Source organism: Pan troglodytes, chromosome 2, assembly GCF_028858775.2.
Source record: "Pan troglodytes isolate AG18354 chromosome 2, NHGRI_mPanTro3-v2.0_pri, whole genome shotgun sequence".
NCBI classification, from domain to species: domain Eukaryota; kingdom Metazoa; phylum Chordata; class Mammalia; order Primates; family Hominidae; genus Pan; species Pan troglodytes.
Genome location: NC_086015.1, coordinates 56,837,610 through 56,857,430, shown reverse-complemented (window position 1 = coordinate 56,857,430; position 19,821 = coordinate 56,837,610). Strand labels below are relative to the sequence as shown.

General features: G+C 55.3%; 1 protein-coding gene and 1 long non-coding RNA gene across 5 annotated transcripts; one reads left to right on the top strand and one right to left on the bottom strand.

Moving 5' to 3' along the window:
- Positions 1 to 4,351: 4,351 nt before the first annotated feature.
- On the bottom strand, positions 4,352 to 18,346 carry ITIH3 (inter-alpha-trypsin inhibitor heavy chain 3). 4 transcript variants are annotated; one of them, XM_063806838.1, is made up of 23 exons: positions 18,230 to 18,346; positions 17,503 to 17,523; positions 16,479 to 16,645; positions 16,283 to 16,387; positions 15,859 to 16,021; positions 15,197 to 15,310; positions 14,036 to 14,161; positions 13,638 to 13,754; positions 13,202 to 13,370; positions 12,462 to 12,587; positions 11,979 to 12,160; positions 10,615 to 10,800; positions 10,328 to 10,467; positions 9,165 to 9,319; positions 8,441 to 8,449; positions 7,803 to 7,913; positions 7,335 to 7,367; positions 7,042 to 7,077; positions 6,772 to 6,885; positions 6,073 to 6,277; positions 5,235 to 5,404; positions 4,930 to 5,041; positions 4,352 to 4,599 (listed from the first exon to the last, which is right to left on the bottom strand). In XM_063806838.1, the coding sequence occupies exons 1-23, from the start codon at positions 18,320 to 18,322 to the stop codon at positions 4,470 to 4,472; spliced, it is 2,784 nt and encodes a 927-aa protein (XP_063662908.1). In that variant the 5' UTR covers positions 18,323 to 18,346; the 3' UTR covers positions 4,352 to 4,469. The 4 variants fall into 4 exon arrangements, with proteins under 4 accessions (XP_063662908.1, XP_063662905.1, XP_063662907.1 ...); XM_063806835.1 differs by lacking the exon at positions 7,803 to 7,913; XM_063806837.1 differs by lacking the exons at positions 7,335 to 7,367; positions 7,803 to 7,913.
- Positions 4,530 to 18,867, top strand: LOC129143623 (uncharacterized). The gene is made up of 2 exons (XR_008547268.1): positions 4,530 to 4,633; positions 5,202 to 18,867. It is a non-coding gene; the product is annotated as an uncharacterized LOC129143623 (long non-coding RNA).
- The last annotated feature ends 954 nt before the right edge of the window (positions 18,868 to 19,821 follow it).

The following is a 19,821-nucleotide window of genomic DNA, read 5'->3' as shown; positions in this document are numbered from 1 at the left end:
AGGGCCCATGCTGAGCTTTCAGTCCAGCCCCTTCATTTTACAAACAAGGAAACTGAGCTCGAACCACCCATTTGAGATGTCACTCTGGCCCCCAGCTAGGGGCCCAGGGCTGGGAGCATTCTCCAGGAGCAGAGGTTCAGTCTGCTTCATGGTCTCTTGGACCAGTTTTGACTACAAAAAAAAAAAAAAAAAATAGAGTGAACTGGGTTGGAATTCTTTCTAGTCCAACTCCTAAACTTTCTCAGTGAGCTTTTGGACTTCTCTGCAATGGGATTTGCTTTACACAATTTGATTTTCACACCTGTGCTGAGGAGCAGGCCTGTCTGCTCGTTGTCTTGTAAGGAAGCACTGGATCTTTGAAGGAGACACAGAGGCGAGGCCCCAGGTGCAGCAGGGAAATAGGGCCTGTTTCCAGGAACCTCTAGTCTAATGGGGCTGATCTGGGTCCCAACTCTGAATCCTGTGCTTGAGGGTCTCCTTTCCTGTTCTTGCCCCAGGGTTAGGCACCCCAAAGATTCCACCAATTCCTGTACGGGCAACATATACTCTAAAAAATTTACGGCTGGGTGCAGTGGCTCACACCTGTAATCCCAGCACTTTGAGAGGCCAAGGCCGGAGGATTGATTGAGTCCCGGAATTTGAGGCCAGCCTGGGCAACGTGACGAAACTCCATCTCTACGAAAATTACAAAAATTAGCTGGCATGGTGGTGCATGCCTGTAGTCACAGCTAGTTGGGAGACTGAGGTTGGAGGATCGCTTGAGCCTGGGAGGTCATGGCTGCAGAGAGCCATGATCATGCCACTGCATTCCAGCCTGGGCAACAGAGCAAGACCCTGTCTCAGAGAAGAAACAAAAATTACTATTACCCCACCTACTTCTGAAAAAAGGATATGAGTCTATGGCTTACCAATACAAAGCTTAAAGAGGAAGAAACCAAAATCTGAGTATAAGGATAAAAGAGCCAAGCAGAAGGATAGTGAACTCAGGGACATCAGGGTAGGGAAAGCTGCAGCAGTGATGGAGCACAAGGCTTTGCTATGAGCTTCCTGGAAGCCAATGTAAAGAAGAAACTGAGCTCATTTGCTTGCTAAAAAACACCAGATCATCAGGGAGACATCCTTTCCCCGCTCTTGAGCTAGAAGAGGATATTTGCTGGATGGGTCTTTCTAAAAGGGTCAAAGTACTGGCTGGTGGGAGGGGTCACCAGCAGCAGGTTTGCCCAACACACGGAAACACTCCTCCCTGCATTGCTGCCTCCCCATCGAGCCTCCTTGGCAGATAGGGATCTCAGGCAGAGTCGCTTTGTAAAGGCTGTTCCAGGGGGCTCGGGCCAGGGCTGTGTGACATGAGAGTAGCTCAGAGGGACTTGCTGTGGGGGTGGCCCTGACATACAGGGATGAGAGAGGAGTGCCACCCCGAGCTTACCCTTCTGGGACATGACCCCCTGGACTGGCTGCTGAATTTGTGCAACAGCAGAGGAGTCACAGTTGATTTTCTGGCCCTGCCAGCACCTGCGGGGCAGGTGTTTTCTGTGACAGTTGGAAATAGGCCCATGTTCTTCACTCTTTCATCCAGCAAGTGCTTTCCAGCTTATGCCAGGCCCTGGGCTGAGTACTGTGGGCACATTGGGCACCATGGCAGACACAATGCCAGTGGTGATAACTGCCACCCAGAAAATAGCCAGGTGCTGCAGGAGCCCAGAGGGAGACATGGGGATGACCAGGAAGCCTGGGGGTGGCAGGGAAAGCTTTCTGCAGGTAATGTGGGAGCTGAGATTTGAAAAATGGAGAGAAGTTAGCCCAGTGGAAAAGGAGGGCAAGAACACCAGGTGGTGGGAACAGCATGCGTCCAGGCCTAGAGCCAGGACACTGTGTGCTAAGTTTGGGGAAGATAATGGAAGGAGATGCTGTGGGATGAGGTGGAAGGGGAGGGAGACCGGGCCAGCACAGGTGGTGCACACCTCACCACAGAGCATGGCTTCTACCGTGAAAGGGGAGGGAGGGCCAGGCAGGGACAGGAGGGACCAGGGTGACGTGGAATGGGGAGAAGGCAGAGTCCACCTAGCTTTTGCCCGCATAGATGGCCTCCCGGCCTATGGGTTGGGACTCCTGCCTCCCAACCTGTTCACATGGCTACTACCTGGAGCTGTCCTGGAGACACCTGAGGAGGACCAGAAACCATAACGAGGATGCCTTTTCACATCCTTCGCATGGCAGGATCCTTCTCCCCACTGCATAGATGTGGAAACTGACCTCAAGATGACTGTTGTAAAGCTATGTGGGCTGGGGGCAGTGGCTCACACCTATAATCCCAGCACTTTGGGAGGCTGAGGTGGGCAGATCGCTTGAGCCCAGGAGTTCGAGACCAGCCTGAACAACATGGCAAAACCCTGTCTCTGCAAAAAATACAAAAATTAGCCGGGTGTGATTGCCCATGCCTGTAGTCCCCACTACTCTGGAGGCTGAAGTGGGAGGATCACCTGAGCCTGAGAATTCGAGGCTGCAGTGAGCGGTGATCATACCACTGCACCACTGCAGCCTGGGTGATGGGAGCGAGAACCCATCTCAAGAAAATAATAATAATAATAGCCATATGGCTCCTCAACCAACCCAGGCTTCAACAGAATGGTGGGACTTGCCCACCATGGAGGGTTCCTTTCTCAGGCCTGGGCCCTTTTAGCCAGTCCAGCCTGGCCTTCTGCCACATTCACCCTGGGGCTATGAGGAGGCTTTCAAGATGGGAGCCATGTCTATGTGGCCCCTTCCCTAGAGCAACAACAGGCACCAGTCTGCCATTAGCATCCTGTAGCCACCTGGGGGGCTCCTCTGACGACAAACATTTGCCCCTGGACTGCCCTTCATGGCCTCTAGTCCTCTCTCCAGGGACCCCTGCACTGGGAGGCAGGACAACTTCCTTTCATGTCCCCAAGGCCACATGCCATGCCCCACTGACATTTGTGGCACTCCCCAGTCTGATTCCAACCTCCTCCAGTCTTATTGTGCCCCCTGCTCTGACATCAGGCAAAGCCACTCACCGCGTCTTCTGATGGGGTACTGTCTGCCCAGCATGCCCTTACCCCCTCCCCACCCCCAGGCAGAACAGCAGAGGCAGAGGATGTGGGCAGGAGGGCTTATGTTTGCACAGTTGAGAGCAGCCTGTGTGTCTGGAACCCAGAAAGTAAGGGAAGCACCTGGTGTATGAGGGGAAGCTGGAGAGGCCATAGGAGGGACTTCTGTCATGGTTCCAAGAGCAAAGGATGGAAGATGTCATTTGTAGGGATTTAGTCAGCGAGTGGTGATCACATCTGCTCTATAAAAAGCTCTCTATGGGAAGCAATAGAGGAGGCAGGGAGACTCAGGAAGTGGCAATTGCAGTTGTCCAGGTGGGAGAGGGTTATCCACACTGGAGAGGTCTCAGAGCCCCTCATCCAGGAACCTCTCTCTGACCCTCTACCCCACCACAGACTCATTGGGAGGATACACCAAGTGGTCATCATAAGGTACAATCAGAGGATCCCAGAGATGCCTGGCCCAGCTGAAGACAAACGAGCACTCATGAAAATAGGAACTGGATTACTCAACTGTACCCCCAGATCCTGGCCCAAGGTATTGGGTTTATCTGCTGAATTGATGGATGGGTACGTGGGTGGATGGGTGGGTGAATTGATGGTTGGATGGATGGATGGAAGGATGGACAAATGGAGAGATGGACAGATAGTAGGATGGATGGGTGGATGGATGCATAGTTGAATGATGAATAGGTAGCTGGGGGGATGAATGAATAGACAGATGGTTGGAGGGATGGATAGATAGGTTGATGGATGGATGCATGCATGGTGGAGGGATAGATGGATGAGTGGATACGTGGGTGAACAGATGGTTGAATGGTGAATGGGTGGGTGGGTGAGTGAATGGATGGATGGGTGGAGGGATGGGTGGATGGATGGTGGATAGATGGATGGATAGATGGAAGGGTGGCTGACATCCCCATTTAGATGTGGGCTGTGTCTGCACTGGAGTATTATCTACTTCTAAAGGTCCTGATTGGAGCTCCTGAGCCGGGACCATTTACTTATCTTATGACTTTCCTGGATACTGAAATACATTCAACCCTTCCTGACTTCTCAGAGCCCCTTTCCTTCAGAGTCAGTTCTTTATTTTTTCCCCCAAGCTGTCATACATTTGAATCCCTAAAGTTCTAGTCCAACCAACTCTGTCTCTCAGCTGTGTCAGTGAAGAGGCCCAAGAAGTTGCCTTCCTGCTAGCCATCCCCTCTTTTGAGCTGCTGTGGGTCCCAGTTGCCTGTTCCCTGGAGCAGAGGCTCATGAAGGCATGTAGAGGCTGGCAGCTGTCTGGTCTCGACCTTGGACTTTATTTTCCCAGCCCCTCCCACAGGCCCCTCTCTGTGCCCATGTTCCAGATGCCATAAAATCCGGGCCATCCATCCCAACAGGAGCTGGTGTGTCTACTCAAAACAGGTTGGGGACAATGTAGTCAGTGTGGACACCATCAATCAGCCCTTCTCCGTTGTTGTGGACGAACCAGCAGACAACCTTCGTGCCGATGCTGGCATCCTTTCTGTAGTCTTTCTGGGAGCCCCTGGGGAAAGAAGAGAGATGCTGCAATACACGGGGTGGGTAAGATGGCTGCTAGGCTAGCAGACCTGAGATTGAAAAAGGGTGGGAAGTTGGCAATTCTAACAGCCCAGAATTCTTTGGTCAAGAATGAAGTTACATGATTACTCTTTCTAGGAAGCCAAGTTTGGGCTTTTTCTTGATTAGGAAGAGCCTGGGAGGGGCCAAGACCTCAAAGGGAAACAAGGGTACCCCACAGAAGACAAAAGCCCACCAGACTAATGTGCCTGGGCAGCAGGTGCTCTTTCCTCCTCTCGTTGCTGAGCAGGTGAGGGTGTGGGAGAAGTCTCCTCACCTGGTGACAATCAGCTGATGGTTCTTCACCACCAATGTGGCATCTGGCTTTGTGGGGTCAGAGCCTGGCCGGATGTCAGACACTTTAAAGTCAAAGGGTTGGAAGAATTGCCCTGGGAAGAAAAATATTCATGCTGTCAGCCCCTGGCCATTGCCACGGGTAACGTGGCCACTGGCCTTTCAGGGTTGATGCAAAGGCTGAATGGGGTGTTGTGAGCTGGGTACAGGGTGCCTAGGAAGGCCTTGTGTATGTCTTTCCCATGCTGCTCTCAGGCCTGAACAGCCTGCAGTCTGAACACTTCGTACCCAGCAGCCCATGCGTCTGTGCTGACATCCGGTGACTGTCCACCACGTAGAAGCCTAGAAAGTCACGGTGGGCAGGATGTTTCTTCCACACCTGGTGTAGGACGACCACGAAGGTAACCCCATCTCCAAAGGAGACCACCATGTTCTTCCTGTTGATCATCATGGACAGCCTACGAGATGAAGCCAGAAAGTGGCTGTGGGGCCCAGTGGCCGTGACACTGGGCATCTGACTCAAGGGCGTCTTGGTGGGGCCTCCCCTGTACATGGCACCCGAGGGCCCACAGACTCCAGAAACTATCTCAGGGGCGTTGGAAAGAGGATGCCTCATGCACACTGTCTCCCCTCCCGTGAGTGGATCCTTGCGTGTCTATAAGTGGGAAAGAGAGGGCTGGCCTATGAATCTGGAGGCCTGTGGTCCAGCCCCAGCTAAGCCACTGACTTCCTGAGTGATACTGGGCAGGCTCCACACCTTCTCTGAGCCTTAGTGGGAGGCTCTGGGGGATCTGAAGACAGGAGAGCTAAGAAGACAAGAGCAGCCACAGAAGAGGCAAATGGGGGCCATTATCACCTAATGCCTTCACCCAACCAGCTGAACTGTGCAGCTACCAATTCTGGCTCTGACAGGGCCCCAGGGTTTGGTTGGGGGCCACTATGGTCACCCTCCCCTGTGACAGGAGACTGGATTCTGGGGTCTCTGATCTTTCCTGTGACCCCCATGGATCTCCTGTCCTGGGATTTTTCTAAATCCCTCAAGAGCCTCCTTAGACTCTCAGCCTGTAGTCCACCTTGGAGACCTTGTAGGGGAGCTTACCCATCCTGCGTGACTGTGACTGCTTACCCATCCTGCGTGACTGTGACTGTGTCCAGCCAGCTGAAAGTGCTCGGCACGGCCCTGTTCCACAGGGTGATCTTCCCCGTTGTCACCTCCACCTGGAAGTCCATCTGAGCATTGGCAATGCCCAGTTTTCCAAAGTAAGTCTTTCTGGTCTTGGAGTCAGGGCTGCCTCTCTTGTCGCCAATGATCTGCCCATTAACTGTGAGGCCTGCCAGAGGGATGGGGCAGGGAGAGAGACCAGCGAGAACTTCTGAGTCCAGATTGCCTTTAGGGGTGTGCCTTCCTCTTCAACCAGACTGGCTGAGGGGCAGCAGAGCGGGGGCCACAAGAGAGACCAGGACTTCAGAGCCCAAGCCTGTTGGTTCCTAGACACTCTAGGTTTGGGTCATGCTGGGACCTTATGGGTCTGCCACTTGCCTGGGCCAGGGAGTGTTGTTCAGAGAAAAGCTATTCCCCAGACACAGGCTGGGTCCTACCCTAGGCCCAGGTGGTCCATTCACGCTAATCATCTCCCAATAGCACTGGCATGTGGGGCTGAGCAAGCCTGTGGCCCTGGGCACTCCCCACCCCCAGGGGTTTCTTTGCATGTGAAGATGATGCCTTACTGGGCAGAGTGAGAACCTGGTCCCTGTGCCTACCTCGGGGGACCCAAGCCCTCCCAGGAAGAGCCCCCTGGCCCCGGCCCTAGCCCACAAGCCTCACCTGTGACTGGATCCTGAATAAGGCGCAGCACTGTGCCTGGGGCTTCATCGATGTTGAAGCAGAGGGCATCGTCTTTCTCCGGAATTTGGATGATAAAGTGGGGATCCCCGTCCACTGGTGAGACACATTAGAGAAGGAGCTGACTCCCAGGGCCTCTCATCATACCTGGGGCCTCCCCCAGCCTTCTGGCCTCCATGGGCTCGACTCCGAGACAGGCAGGAGCACGTGCCCAGGCCCCTGAGCCTTCCCCAGGAGCAGCCAGGGACTCACCATAGTAGTAGGGGTTTTGAGGAGGCTGGTAGCTGGCTGCAGATACAAAGGGAGAGAGGGCTGAGCTAAGCAAGTGGCGCTGGGAGGCGCCCGACGACCCCCATAGGAGTTCAGCTTATGCCCCTCCCCTTCCCGCTCGCTAATGCCATTGCCCTCCCACCCCGCAATCTCCTCAGGGCACATTGTCCATCTGCCCATCCCGGAGAGCTGAGTGAGTAGCCACCGTGGAGGGACATGTGGCAGGGGCAGGCTCTAAGCAGTGGGAGGAGTGGCAGCTGCCAGCATGTACTCACTCAGGTAGGACATGGCAGGGCTCACCGGTGTGGCTGAAAAGCCGAAGGGCAGTGGTGAGCAGGGTCTAGGGGTTCCTTCTCCCCCAGCCCCGTGCCTTCCTCCTGTCTTAGTGCTGCTGGGCCCCAGAGGGGCCCCAACACTGGCAGATAGAGGTGGAGATGTGACTCCAAAGATTAGGCTTTGGAAATCGGGCACGTCCAGGAAAGCCCTTTATGGGGCTGGTGGCAATGGGATGTGATTTTAACGTTGGCGCAGGGCTTTTTGATGTGGCTGAAATGCAAGCCATTAAGTCATCTTCTCTCTCTTGAGTAATGCTCACAGCAAACATCTGCCCCACCCTTGGGCTTCCCACCCCCTAGTTGGGGTGAGTGAGGCTCACGGCTGTCTGTTGATTCTTGATAGTAAACACCCACCCACACGTGCACGCAGGCGCACACATATGCGTGCACATGCATATATGTACTCACATGCACCGGTACATTTATCAGGGCTGTTCTGAGGGGAACGTGATGGCCCAGTCCAAATGTGCCAGTCCAAATGGAGGTGGGGCAGGCCAGTAGGGGCTGGGGAGGCCCTGCCTAGTGGCAGGGAGTTTGTGAGGTTCCAGTTTTGTGGTGAGAGAGGCACAGAGGACTGTGATCCCCAGCAATTCCCAGCATGGGCATTGGGGCCAGACTGCCTTGGCCTAAGTACCAGCTTGGCCATCTGCTGAGTCTGTGAGCAAACAGACTGAGCAAATTAACCCCCCGTGCCTCAATTTCCCCATTGTAAAATGGGGATCATAAAAGGGCCCTCTTGGAGGGTTGCTATGGGACTAATGAAGTATAAATGACTGACATGCTAAATTGCTCATTTTTGCAGGTCATAGATACTGTCATACTGATTGTGTCTCCCTGGGCAAGGGAAGCCACCCCCAATTAACTTACAGGGATCCTCAGGCTCAGAGAGGGGCACGTTCATGATTTGGCAATAGGGCTGGGCCTGAGCCCAGGTGTCCCAAGTGTGCCCCCATGGCTGGGGGTCCTATCTTGCTTGGAAAGGCCTCCTCAGTTCTCTCTTGTCTCCCTTCCATAATGCCCAACCCGGTGGCTGGCTAAAGGCTTACCTTCTGCATCTGCAGGTGCAGCAAGGGAGGAAGAAGAGAAATGCATTAGAAGCCATAGGGCACTTGTGAGCAGGGACCAGAGCTGGCTGCTTGGCCAACCAGCCCTAGGCTGTGGGCCTCCCAGCAGCCAGCTCTTCCCCCACTGGGTGTCCCCTGGAACTAGGAGTTCTTGGAAGCCAGAGGCCTGGCCTGGCCAGGCCCAGCTCTTTGCCTCCCATGTCTCCCAATGCCAATCCTCCACCACCACACACAGACCCTGTACCTAGTTGCAGTGGGCATTGGGGACCCCCTGTTGAGTAGGGCAGTCTGGGGTCTGGTTGAGGGGGTCCCAGCCTCCAGCTCTCAGGGACTCTTCCCCTAACAATCTCCAGGTGCCTGATAGCCTGCTCCAGGCCTTTCATGTTGGAAGTGCTTCTTCTTGTCTCACTAAGCCCTTCCATGCTGCAGCCTCAGTCCTTTTCCTTGAAATGCCCCATGGGCAGTGTGCCCCCTTTACTCACTTCCCTTTAGAGGTGCAGAGGCTCCTATTCACCCCACACCCCACTGTCCATGCTGACTGCTTCACGCTCCACCCCACTTTCCCCATCCCGTGGCCAGTTTTCCTTCAGATGCCCACTTCAGCAGGTCTGGGTCTCCCCAGCCTGGCCCACTCCTCCACTGGACACCCAGGGAGGGTGCCCAGCACAGGAGGCCTCCGGGTTGTGGCCTCCATCCCTATCCCCACCTTCCCCAGGCTTGTCGGCAATGGCCCTCTCATCCTCGTTGTCCTCAGGCTTGGTCACCACCATTGAGGTCAGTGGAGTCACAAAGTGATACTTGAGGGACAGGTCCAGGGCCCAGGCCGTGAGGTTCTCCTTCTCCTCGCCATGGGCGTTCTTGCTGTGAGGAGGGGCCAGTCAGGAGGACAGCCTGGAGAGCAGCACCCTGCCCGCTTCCCCTGCACTGGAGTGGTGGGCGCAGCTGGGGATCCCCACTCCACCTTCCCCATTGTGGGGTCCCCCAGGGTACAGCCCAGTTGGGCTCAGAGAAGACTGGCTCACAACTCCCTGGGGCATGTGAACAAGCCCTGTTTCCTTGCTGGACCTTGGTTTCCCCACCTATAAAACGTAAGGACCGGCCGGGCATGGTGGCTCACGCCTGTAATCCCAGCACTTTGGGAGGCCAAGGCGGGTGAATCACCTCAGGTCAGGAGTTCGAGATCAGCCTGGCCAACATGGTGAAACCCCGTCTCTACTAAAAATACAAAAATTAGCCAGGCATGGTGGTGCATGCCTGTAATTCCAGCTACTTGGGAGGCTGAGGCAGGAGAATTGCTTCAACCCAGGAGGCGGAGGTTGCGATGAACCGAGATCGCACCATTGCACTCCAGCCTGGGCGACAGAGGGAGACCCCCTCTCAAAAAATAAATAAATAAATAAATAAATAAAATAAGGGGCTACAACAGCCACTCACAATGGTGTCCATGTGCGGAGCACTCAGCATGTGCTAGATTGTGTACTAACAGCTTCACAGTCTAATCCCACCCACACCAACACTGACCCTCTCAGTGGGCTCAGCTCTGCCCTCTGGGCACTGAGGGCTGGGATCCCGGCCTTCAGTTCCACTCAGCCTCACCACCCCTGGGCCATGCCCAGTGTGGGCAGCAGGGTGCTGAAGTCCCCCCTACCCCGGGGCACTCCCAGGCTGCTGGCCAGGGGACTTGCCAGCTTGAGCCTTGGGGCTGACAGGATGGGGAGTGGTGGCCTGGGGTTCCTTACAGACTGCTCTACAGACACTTCCTGGGCTGGCCCAAGAAGAGGGCAGGACCGCTGGGACTGCGTATGGGGGTGCCCTTGCATTGGAGCCCAGCCAGGGGTAGGCACAGGTGGGGGCTGGGACTCTGCTCACCGCTTCTCCAGCAGCTGCTCAATGGTGAGGTAGGCCCAGAGCCGCTCAATGTAATTCCCGAAGATGTAGTCCCGCTCCTGCAGGGCCTTCTCCATCTCCTTCATGTCCACCTCCTCTGTGAAGGTCAGGTCGTTGGTGGCCTAGGGTGGGGGTAGAAGGAGGCAAGGGGCTGGAGGCTTGGGTGGATCAGGTTCAGGGGCCACCACTCCTGGACCCTCATGAGGCCAGAGCCCTACCACTGCTGATACCCCATCCCCAGCACACTTCCAGGCCCTGTCCCCACTCACCCCATGGCCCTTCACATCTGCCTTAAAGCTGTTCATGTCCTCGTCCACCAGGCGCCCGGCCACCACGATCTCAGAGCCATCGTAGAAGTGCTGGTAAGTGTTCTGGGTGAGGTCCAGGATAGCGTTCTCGGGGTACTCCATCTCCACACCCGTCAGCAGTGGGTTGGCCACCTCCTCATAGAAGCCCTGAAGTTCGGACGGGGCCAGTCATCTCAAGCCCCAGGTCAGGCTCCCACTGATGCTGCAGCTGGGCATCCATGCCCCAGGGCTGGGCCCGTCCTAATGGCTCCTAATGTTCACTCTGCCTGTCCCTGACTGCGTCCTTCAGTCTGTGGGGGCCTCCCCCCGGCAACTCCCTGCTCCCAGATAGACACGAGGAAGACTAGAAAGGACAGTTTCAGAAGTATTTCCTATTAAAAAAAAAGAAATATGAGGACAGAGTTCTTAGCACAAAGAAAGTATTTAAGGAATGTCTGTTGGAATGAAAGCAAGAAGGAGAAAAGGAAGTAAAGAGAGGCAGATGATAAAGTGACAGGAGTGCAGAGATCCGGAGACAGAGGAGGGAAGGAATGGGGTGGTCGCCCTGCAGAGGTGGAGATGCCATTACCTGCCTAGAGAAGGAACAAAATTGCTAGATTCAGCAAATGCAAAGACAGGACGTGCAGCTACATTGAAGGTCAAATAAACAATGAATAATTTTTTAGTGTAGGTATGTCTGTTATGGGTTGAATAGTGTACTCCTAAAGTGCAACCTTATTTGGTGATAGGGTCTACAAAATAAGGTCATGAGTATGGGCCCTAATCCAATATGATTGATGTCCTTATTAAAAGGGGAGTTGGACACAGACATCCAGAGGGAAGACATGTGCAGACACAGGGAGAAGACAGCCATTGATAAGCCATGGAGAAAAGGAAAGAGGCCTAGAAAGATCTGCCCTCATAGCCCTCAGAAGGAACCAACCCACCGCCACATGGATCTGGGATGTCCGGGCTCTGGAACTGGGAGACAATACGTTTCTCTCATTGAAGCCACTTGGTACTTTGGTATGGCAGCCACAGTACACTAATACAATGTCCTGTGCAATATTTGGGGCATACTTACACTACAAAAATTCATTATTTATCAGAAATTCATATTGAACCAGATGTCCTGTGTTTGCTCTGATAATCCTATTGAAGAAACGGGCCTGTTGTGTAGCCCAAGGACAAAATCAGAATCTTTATTGATGGGTAAGAGATAGTCAGAGGTGGATTTTGACCCAAGACGAAGCTCTTCCTAATAACTAGAACTGTCACCTTATGGAGCAGCTGTCTGAGGAAGTAGTGAGCTCCTTATGCCCGGAAGTGTGCAAGACAAGGCATACCTGCAACTGCAAATCGGCATCAGAGTCCTCATAAATGCGCCGGGCAAACCCATGGTTCTCCAGGGCCATGTTCTCCAGGAAGTTATAATTCAGATTGTTGCCAAAGCCCAGGTTATACAAGGGGAACTTGCCCCCGATGGCATTCCGCACATTCTCTTGGATTTTTTCGGGTCTGCTCTCACCTGTTGGAGAAGGGGGTGTTCACAGTCCAGCCCCAGCCCTGGGGATGGTCTAGACCAGCTCTGTCTGGGGAGACCGGACTCCTGCACATGCAGAGTTGCTGGAGTCACGACCATGAGCCCTTGTGGGGCAGGTGGTGGAGAGCCCTGGCAGAGGGAGGCAGGACCCTGCCCTTGAGGGGCTCCCAGACCACAGGGAACCCAGGGAAGAGCTGCCCCAGGTTTTCCAACGAGCCAGCTACAGAGCCAGGAGCAGCAGCCAAGCACTCCAGCCCTAGCTCAAAACCATGCCCGTGCTCCTCACCAACATTGGCATCCCCATCAGTCAGCATGATGACAATGGAGGTGCTCCTCTCTGGGATTCTGTGCTCCTCTCGGGCCTTGTTCAGCATACTGATGCCCCTCAGCAGCCCGTCATTGATGTTGGTCACTGGGACACAGACAGACAGCACCGTGGGAGGGTGTCCTCAGGGTGCCAGTGTGCAGACAGGCTGGAGCGGAGGAGGCCGGGACAGCCGGCCCCACTCATGTGCCCAAGGACCCTATCTGCCAGCCCATGGTGGTACTCAGCAAACAATGAATGAACCACCACATGAACAAACAAACAAACAACTTCCACTTTCAAATGGGGATGAAAGGCACATGGTGAAGACGAAAAGCACATGGTGATTGTGAAAGCCCTTTGGCAGAGTTGGATGGACTCCCAGTAACTCTTGCTGGGAGGAGAGGGGAGCGGTGTAGGCATCGTGCCATTTTCCATATGAAACAGGGCCAAGAAGAAGGGTTCTCTGTGGCCTTATCTTGCTGGGACTTGTGGGATACCAGGATCATGGATTAGAAACAGAAAGAATGGGTTTCCCTGGACCACGGAGAAGACAGCCGATATTCTGTCTTCAAGCCTGAGGACCATCCACTCCCACCTCTACCCCAGCTCAGATCTGAAGGGCCTGAGACCAGCAGAGTCCCTAAGAGGGGGGTTGCAGGCTGCTCAGGGACAGAGGGAGGCGCCGCTAGGAGGTGTGTGGGCTCCAGCTCCGCTCTTACTTCCTTTATCCTCCATGCTCTTCACAAACGTCCTGGCCTCCTGGAGGTTCTCGGGCGTGGCCTGGACTAAGTGTTCTTTCCATGTGGACACATCTCCACTGAACAGGATGAAATTCAGATAGTCTTCCTCTTTCATATCTTCCAGGATTCTGAGAAGGGCCTCCTTTGTCTGGAGGAGAGAGAGACAAAGAGCTGGGAGAAGCCGCAGCAGAGAGTGAGGTCCCTTCTCAGCTCAGCAGGCGGTGCAGCCCACGCCATCTGCACCAACGAGCCCTGCCTGAGGCTTGCCACAGAAGCGGGCAGAGGCCGTGAGCCTTCTCTTATCCTGTCCCCTTTCTCCTCATTCACCACAAAGATCAGCTTTTTCCAGTTAAAAAAAAAATCTCCTCCACCCCCTACTCCCCCGAGCCCTGGCTGTGCCACTGGTGCTGATTACCTGCTCTAATTTCCGACCAGCCATGGAGCCACTGATGTCAATCACAAAGGCCACGTTCTTAGGCACCACTGGAAGGCCTTGAGGTGCAAAGAAGTGCACGAAGTAGCCATTGACTATCTGGAAAGTGGGGAGAGGGACGGAGGCCGGTGTCCTTTTAGCAACACCACATTGACTATTCTTGCAGGTAGAAGCCAGACATTTACCAGCCCAAGAAAAAGACGTTCCTATCCCACCCTCTAGGGGGTGCTGCACCAGGCTCTAGGCCATCAGCTGTCCCACATCCTGTAGGAAAACAGCCTTGGGCTGAGGACCCAGGGTGATGGCACTAGATGCAGCTGCAGCCCCCACCCCCACCAGCCCTCGCCCCACCCTGATGATGAATCAGCCAGCCCGGGTACCTGCACGTTGCCAGGAGATTCTCTGTTCACGTCATAGGTGATAGTGAAATCTCCATTGAGGAGGGAGTCTGTACAGGTTGGGCATGAACGCTGTTGGTCTAAGCTGGGCTTGAAGGACACATGGCCCTAAGGGACGGAGATGAAAGACCTTGCTCAGCTCGGCCAGGGCCTGCCCACTGGGAGACCTCAGCCCTTAGCTGAGGGAGCAGAGGTGCAGCCTCACAGGGAGGAGCCCTTAGCAGGGCAGAGGCTAGCAAGAGCTGGAGGCCTGGGCAGCCCTGCCCGCCGGTGGCGTGCTCTGCAGCTCCCAGGACTCACTGGAAGGCACTGTTTACCACGCTCCGGCCTTTCTGAGCACCGCTTTTCCCCTTGGAGATCAGGGCTCCTGGCTGGGCACAGGCCTTGGCTGATTCAGCTTCCAGCTCCCTTTTTCTTGGCCTCACACACCCATTAGCCCAGGCTACCTTGGAGCTCAGCACTGAGAAGCTACTTAGGGAAGGGGTAGCTTCCCATTAAAAGGAATTTCTTGTAGGTTTGGAATGTTGGTGTGTGGGTGCCAAGAGGAGGGGAGGGAGAAAGGAGGAGAAAGGGGAGGAGGAGGGTCCCGGGGCAGGATGTGGCCCTGCAGAAGCCAGCAGTCCTCTGAGTGTGTGCTCCTCGGGCCTCGCCCTGGAAGTCCTGGATGACTGGTTTGTTGTTTATACAAACATTTATTCACCCACTGTCCACTGCCATTAAGGCCCCTGGAACAGCTGGGAGCCTTGGGGACTGGAGTCAACCACCTAGCACCAAGAATGAAGTTCTCTTTAGTCTTTCACCCCTCATTGTGGAGTCAGTAGATCTAAATGACTCCCTCGGGCCTCAGCCTTGGGACCTGTAAAACAGGGAAGATAAGCCCTGCCCTGTCCATTTCCCAAGGGGGAACGGGACCAGGCTTTGTAAATGGCTCCTCTGGCAGGTCATTGTCAGCAGCCCCTGCCCTCAGCATCCTCACTCCCAACCCCAGTGGGCAAGGAGGAAGGTGATAGTTGCAGATTGATCCCCAGCCCCACCCCAACACATGCATGCTTGCAGCAGCTAAGCCCTAGGCTGCAGGCTTGTTCTGCTGGAGTCAGTATTCCTGTCCCCTGCCCCACCAGGTCTGAGAGGCATCTACATCACCTTTTTCCCTGAGAAGGACTTGGTGAGGGTGCTTCCCAGGAGGTCGTTGGTGATGAAAGAGGCCTCAGCATCCAGCATGCTGATTCCCTGAGGCTCGAAGATGTCTACCTCGATCTGAAATGGCCAAAGTAAGGAAATGTCACTCAGTGACCTCAGAGGCCAGTTCCCAGAACAAGGCCAATGGGAATGAGATGGGTCTGTGATGATGCAGGGACCCTCTAGGACAGTGCTGAGGGCCAAGCCTGGTGTCTCCCACTGCGAAAGTGACCACAGGGGCTTGGAGGAGAGTATGCTGATCCTGAGGTGTTACCACCGCCTGCCATATGTGCCCGAAATTCCACCACTGATGCTTTTCCTTTGGCTTTCAGCTTTGAGGTAGGAAAAATGCCCATGTGCCCAGTGAGAAGCCTTAAAGAGGCACTTGCTGGTGTTGCTCTTGAGGGCCCAGCACCGAATCTGCATCTGTGGAGTCCATCCCAGCCTCTTCCCCTTGGCCCCAGATGCTGTGGCCAGAACCATTGAATTCCTCCAGCCTTCCCAGCCAAGGATGGGGGATGCCGTGAGGCAGAACTTTTGTTTTTGACCCCTGTCTGAGACTGCCCCATGGGCGGGTTCCTGCACCCCGCTGCCGTCCCCCCAGGTCTGCAGGGGCGGTTGATTACCTCAAAGTGTTTGACCAGTTGCTTAGGCTGGACCTTGAGGTACATCTCGTACTTGCCCTTGTGCCTCTTCAGCAGCTCCTCGTAGGTTAGCTCGAAGGTGACTTTGCTGCCCGCAGCCACGGTGACCGAGACTGTGAACTTCTCCAACTTCCTCCCAGAGGCCCTGACCAGGGTGCGAGATGGTGACTGCCTCAAAGACTGCAGGAGCCCACCCTTCCTCGGCCCTCGGCCCCAGGCCCAGCCCTTTGGCGAGGGAGATCCCTAACCATTCTGAGCCTCACTTGCCTCAGCCTCAACGTGGGATAATGGCAAAATTATGGGCACATTTTGCTATACCAATAATAATAGCTGTTGTTGTTGTTTGTAGCCCTGAAGGCCCTTGGATCCCAGACATTCTCCCCAAGGCCTGGGAGTCCATACTTACTTGACCAAGCCGGCCGTCTTGCCCTGGGACACAGCCTTTTCATACTGCTTCTTGGCAACTTCCTTCTCCTTGACATTCCCAGGGTAGGTAACACCGTCGATGGTCCTGCAGGGAAAGAGAGTTGGGGGTAGGGAGATCACACTGGGCCAGACCCCCTGTTCCCGAGCACAGAGCCAGCAGCCATGGTGGTACCCACAAGGTGAAGTTGGTGATGAAGGCCGTCTTGGGCAGCTCCACATCAAAGGAAACCTCCTTGGCCGTGTCTGCACGGTTGATGGCTCTCGTGGTGACAACATTGTGAGCAAAACGGGAGGTCACCTTGGAGTTGATTTTGGTACTGTAGACCTCGATGCCATTGGCCACCTTTGGGGAGGTGGGTGGAGAATCAGCCAGACTGGGACACTGGAGAAGCAGGTTTGCAACCCAGCCACCTCCCTTGCAAACCCTTGGAGGCTCTGAGGCCCCTGCCCGGCACGCAACCCTCATCCTCCAGGTCTTCTACATTGGAAGACTTGGTGGCGTCTCCAGTCTCCATGTTCTGGTGGCCACCATTATTCAGATGCTTGTCCTGCCTCCTTAATTCTGCGATCCGTTTACACACCACTGCAGCCAGTGAGAGCTTGCCCTTTCCCGTCCAGTCACCCTGAGCTCCAGCCATACGTGGGACACTGGCTCTGGAGCATCTGCCCCTGGCTCTTCCTGCTCATCCTCCACACCTCACACTCCCTCAAGCACACAGCCCAACCCACCTCCTGGGTCTTTAGGTAATTGCCTCATTCTGTCTCCCAAAGAGGAACTGATTTCCTGTGCCAAGGGAAGTCTCCAAACACCCTCTTTCCAATAGGGGTGTTGAATTTTGAGAGGCTCTAGGGAGGTGTTCCAGCCCCCTCCCCCTAGGGATATAAAGATGCTTCATGAGGGTGTGGCAGGGACCGCTTCACAGAGCCAGGTACCAGCAAGTGCTAAGGAAGTGTCTGCGGAAGGAAGGGATGCCTGTGAGGGGCCCTCTTGGGCTACATCGTGCGAGGTTGGAGGGGTCGTCACTCTGTGGTGCTCTTTCCCAGGAGTCCTGCGCTGTTGGAGGCTGCCAGGGCAGAGGGCCATAAGCTGTTTGCCAGCTGTGAGGAGTCAGCTGTTATAGCCTACACCTTCAGCAGTTGGGGAACCAGCTCCATCCTGCCCTGCCCCACTCGGTCCCACCCCCTGGTGAAAGTTCTTACCCCTTCCGGGAGGCTCCGTTTCTGAAAAAACAAAAACAAACACAAACACAGGAATCAGGCCAAGGCCAACACCAAGGCCGCATGGCCTGGGAGGCTCTGGGCTGAGACCAGGTGTTCAGTGGTGCCCTGCCCCCCACACACCTGAGCGGCCCCCAGACATAGGACCCTCCAGAGCCACATGTCAGAGTAGGAAAAACTCTGAATAGATGGGGAAACTGAGGTCCAGAGAGGGGCAGGTATCCAGGTTACCAGGAGAGCAGGGCAGGGGGAACTGAACCCAGAGCTCTCTTCACACCCTACATGCCCCACCTCATTCTATCTCCCATTCTGCCTTTCCCTGGCCCCCAGGCCCCTTTAGGCCTCCTTCCAGAGCACCCCTGCCCCCGCCACACCCCACAGGGCTCAACTGAGCATTTTGTAGAGGTCACACTCGTTTGAGACTTGAACCTTCATTGCCCCTCAGTGAAGTGAGCAGTTCATGGTGCATTGCTCTTTTGACAGGTGGGGAAGCTGAGGCCCAGGGAGTTTTAAGAGCCTTCCCAGGGTTAGACAACAGGTTAGCATAGGCCTCAGCTGGAGCCCAGTTCTCCCAGTGTCCACACTACTCCCAGCAGCTCAGTGCCCAGCCCTCTGCCTCCTCTTCACTCCACTCAGAGGCCTTGCCCAGCATGATGCCTTCTGCCCATTCCACACCAAGACCCAGATGGCAAAGAGGGGGCAGACTCACCCCAAGCAGCCGAATGGGGCTTCTCGGGAAGCCAGAGGCTGCCAAGCTGGAGAGCAGAGCCAAGATGAGACAGGGCCACCATGCAGATGCCATCGCTGAATACTCAGGCCTGGCCCACGCTCCTTATATGAGCAAGCCTGGTGTTTTCCAAGCAGGGTCAGTGACCTGCAGCGGGGGTGGGAGGAGTGGAGGCAGGAAGGGCCTCCGGGAAGCTGGGCATGGGTGGAATGACGCGTCCCTCGATGTGTCTGTCTGAAGAAGGCCTGGTGGGTCTTGCCAACAGTGCTGGGGCTTCGTTCCTGAGAGACCGGGGGACTCGGAAGAGGCCCCCAGGAAAGCAGAAGCTGTGTGCCAACAAATGGACCCTGGGACTCCCTGGCGTGGATGATGGAGATGGGGTGTGGAGTTGCATTTAGGACAAAGGCATCTCAGCATTGTTGCCTCTTATCCCTACCACTGGGACAGCCTCTCTCAGCCTCCTGGATTGCAGCCCCTCCCTTCTTGAGGCAGCCAGGGCATGAAACTAGACTGTCACCTGCAGGCTGGGACCTCCACGGCAGAGCTCCTCGCTCACTACCCTTCTATGGCCCCCAAAGCCCCAGGGAAAGGACAGACGACGATCCCGGAAGCCCAGCTGTCTCTGTGATCTGACCCCAGCTTGTTTTTCTGAGCTCACTCTCTTGCACCAGCACACCCTCCCCTTCTGCACATGTCACATCTTTCATCTCTCTGCCAGTCCCAGTGCCTCCCCTCCAGGACCCTTCCCTGGCCATCCCCTAGAGGACTATGGGACATCCCTGCTCCAAGCCCCAAGCCCCCTGAGGGCCTGCTTTGTCATGACCTTATGTTGAGGTGGATGTGCTCAGGTCTGCCTGCCCCCTCTGCACCCAGAGCTCCTGGGGGCTGGACCATGTCATGTTTCCCTCTGTGCTTCCAGGGCCCAGCCAGGGACTTGGCTGCCCTCAGCCTTTTGGGGAGTCATTGCCCTAAAAGTCTGTAGTGAGTCTGGGCTCCAGCTTCCAGGACAACAGGAGCTTTAGAGGCAGGACCTGGTCTCAGTGGGGGCTGGGACCTCCTGAGCCACCTCAGGACCCTGCCAGCCTAGCCCCTTCAGGGCAGCTGTTGCACACCCACCATACCCATGGCTTCTCTGAGCCAAGCTGACCCTGTGACCCTCCCACTGGGCATCCCACTACTGAATGGAGTCAACAAGGACGGCTGGGTCCAGGACAACTAACTTATGGGGAGTTCAGCGGCCTCAGCTGAAAGCTCTGGTGCTGACTGGGAGATGTGCAGAGAGAGTTGTTGGGAGCAGAGGAACCAAGAAGGCAAAAGGCAGATACCACGGGGCAGCGGAAGCCCTGAGGAGGGTGTGGTCTAATGGCTGGAAGAGGCAGCAGCCACAGAGCAATGATGGAGAGTTGCCAAATCAGCCAGGCACTATGGCTCTTGCCTGTAATCCCAGCTTTTTGGGAGACTGAAGCTGGAGGATCACCTGGGCCCAGAGTTCGAGGCTGCAGTGAGCGCTGTGTTCGTGCCACTGCGCTCCAGCCCGGATGACAGGGCCAGACCCCCGTCTCAAAAAAAAAAAA

What these genes read in the sequence shown, in the direction of transcription:
- ITIH3 (XM_063806838.1), bottom strand. Translation starts at nt 18,322, where the DNA reads ATGGCATCTGCATGGTGGCCCTGTCTCATCTTGGCTCTGCTCTCCAGC. An exon ending in CAGATGTGAAGGGCCATGGG is followed by an intron (nt 10,468 to 10,614) that starts GTGAGTGGGGAC and finishes CCCCCACCCTAG; the next exon opens with GCCACCAACGACCTGACCTT. An exon ending in CATCAGCTGATTGTCACCAG is followed by an intron (nt 4,600 to 4,929) that starts GTGAGGAGACTT and finishes TTCTTTCCCCAG; the next exon opens with GGGCTCCCAGAAAGACTACA.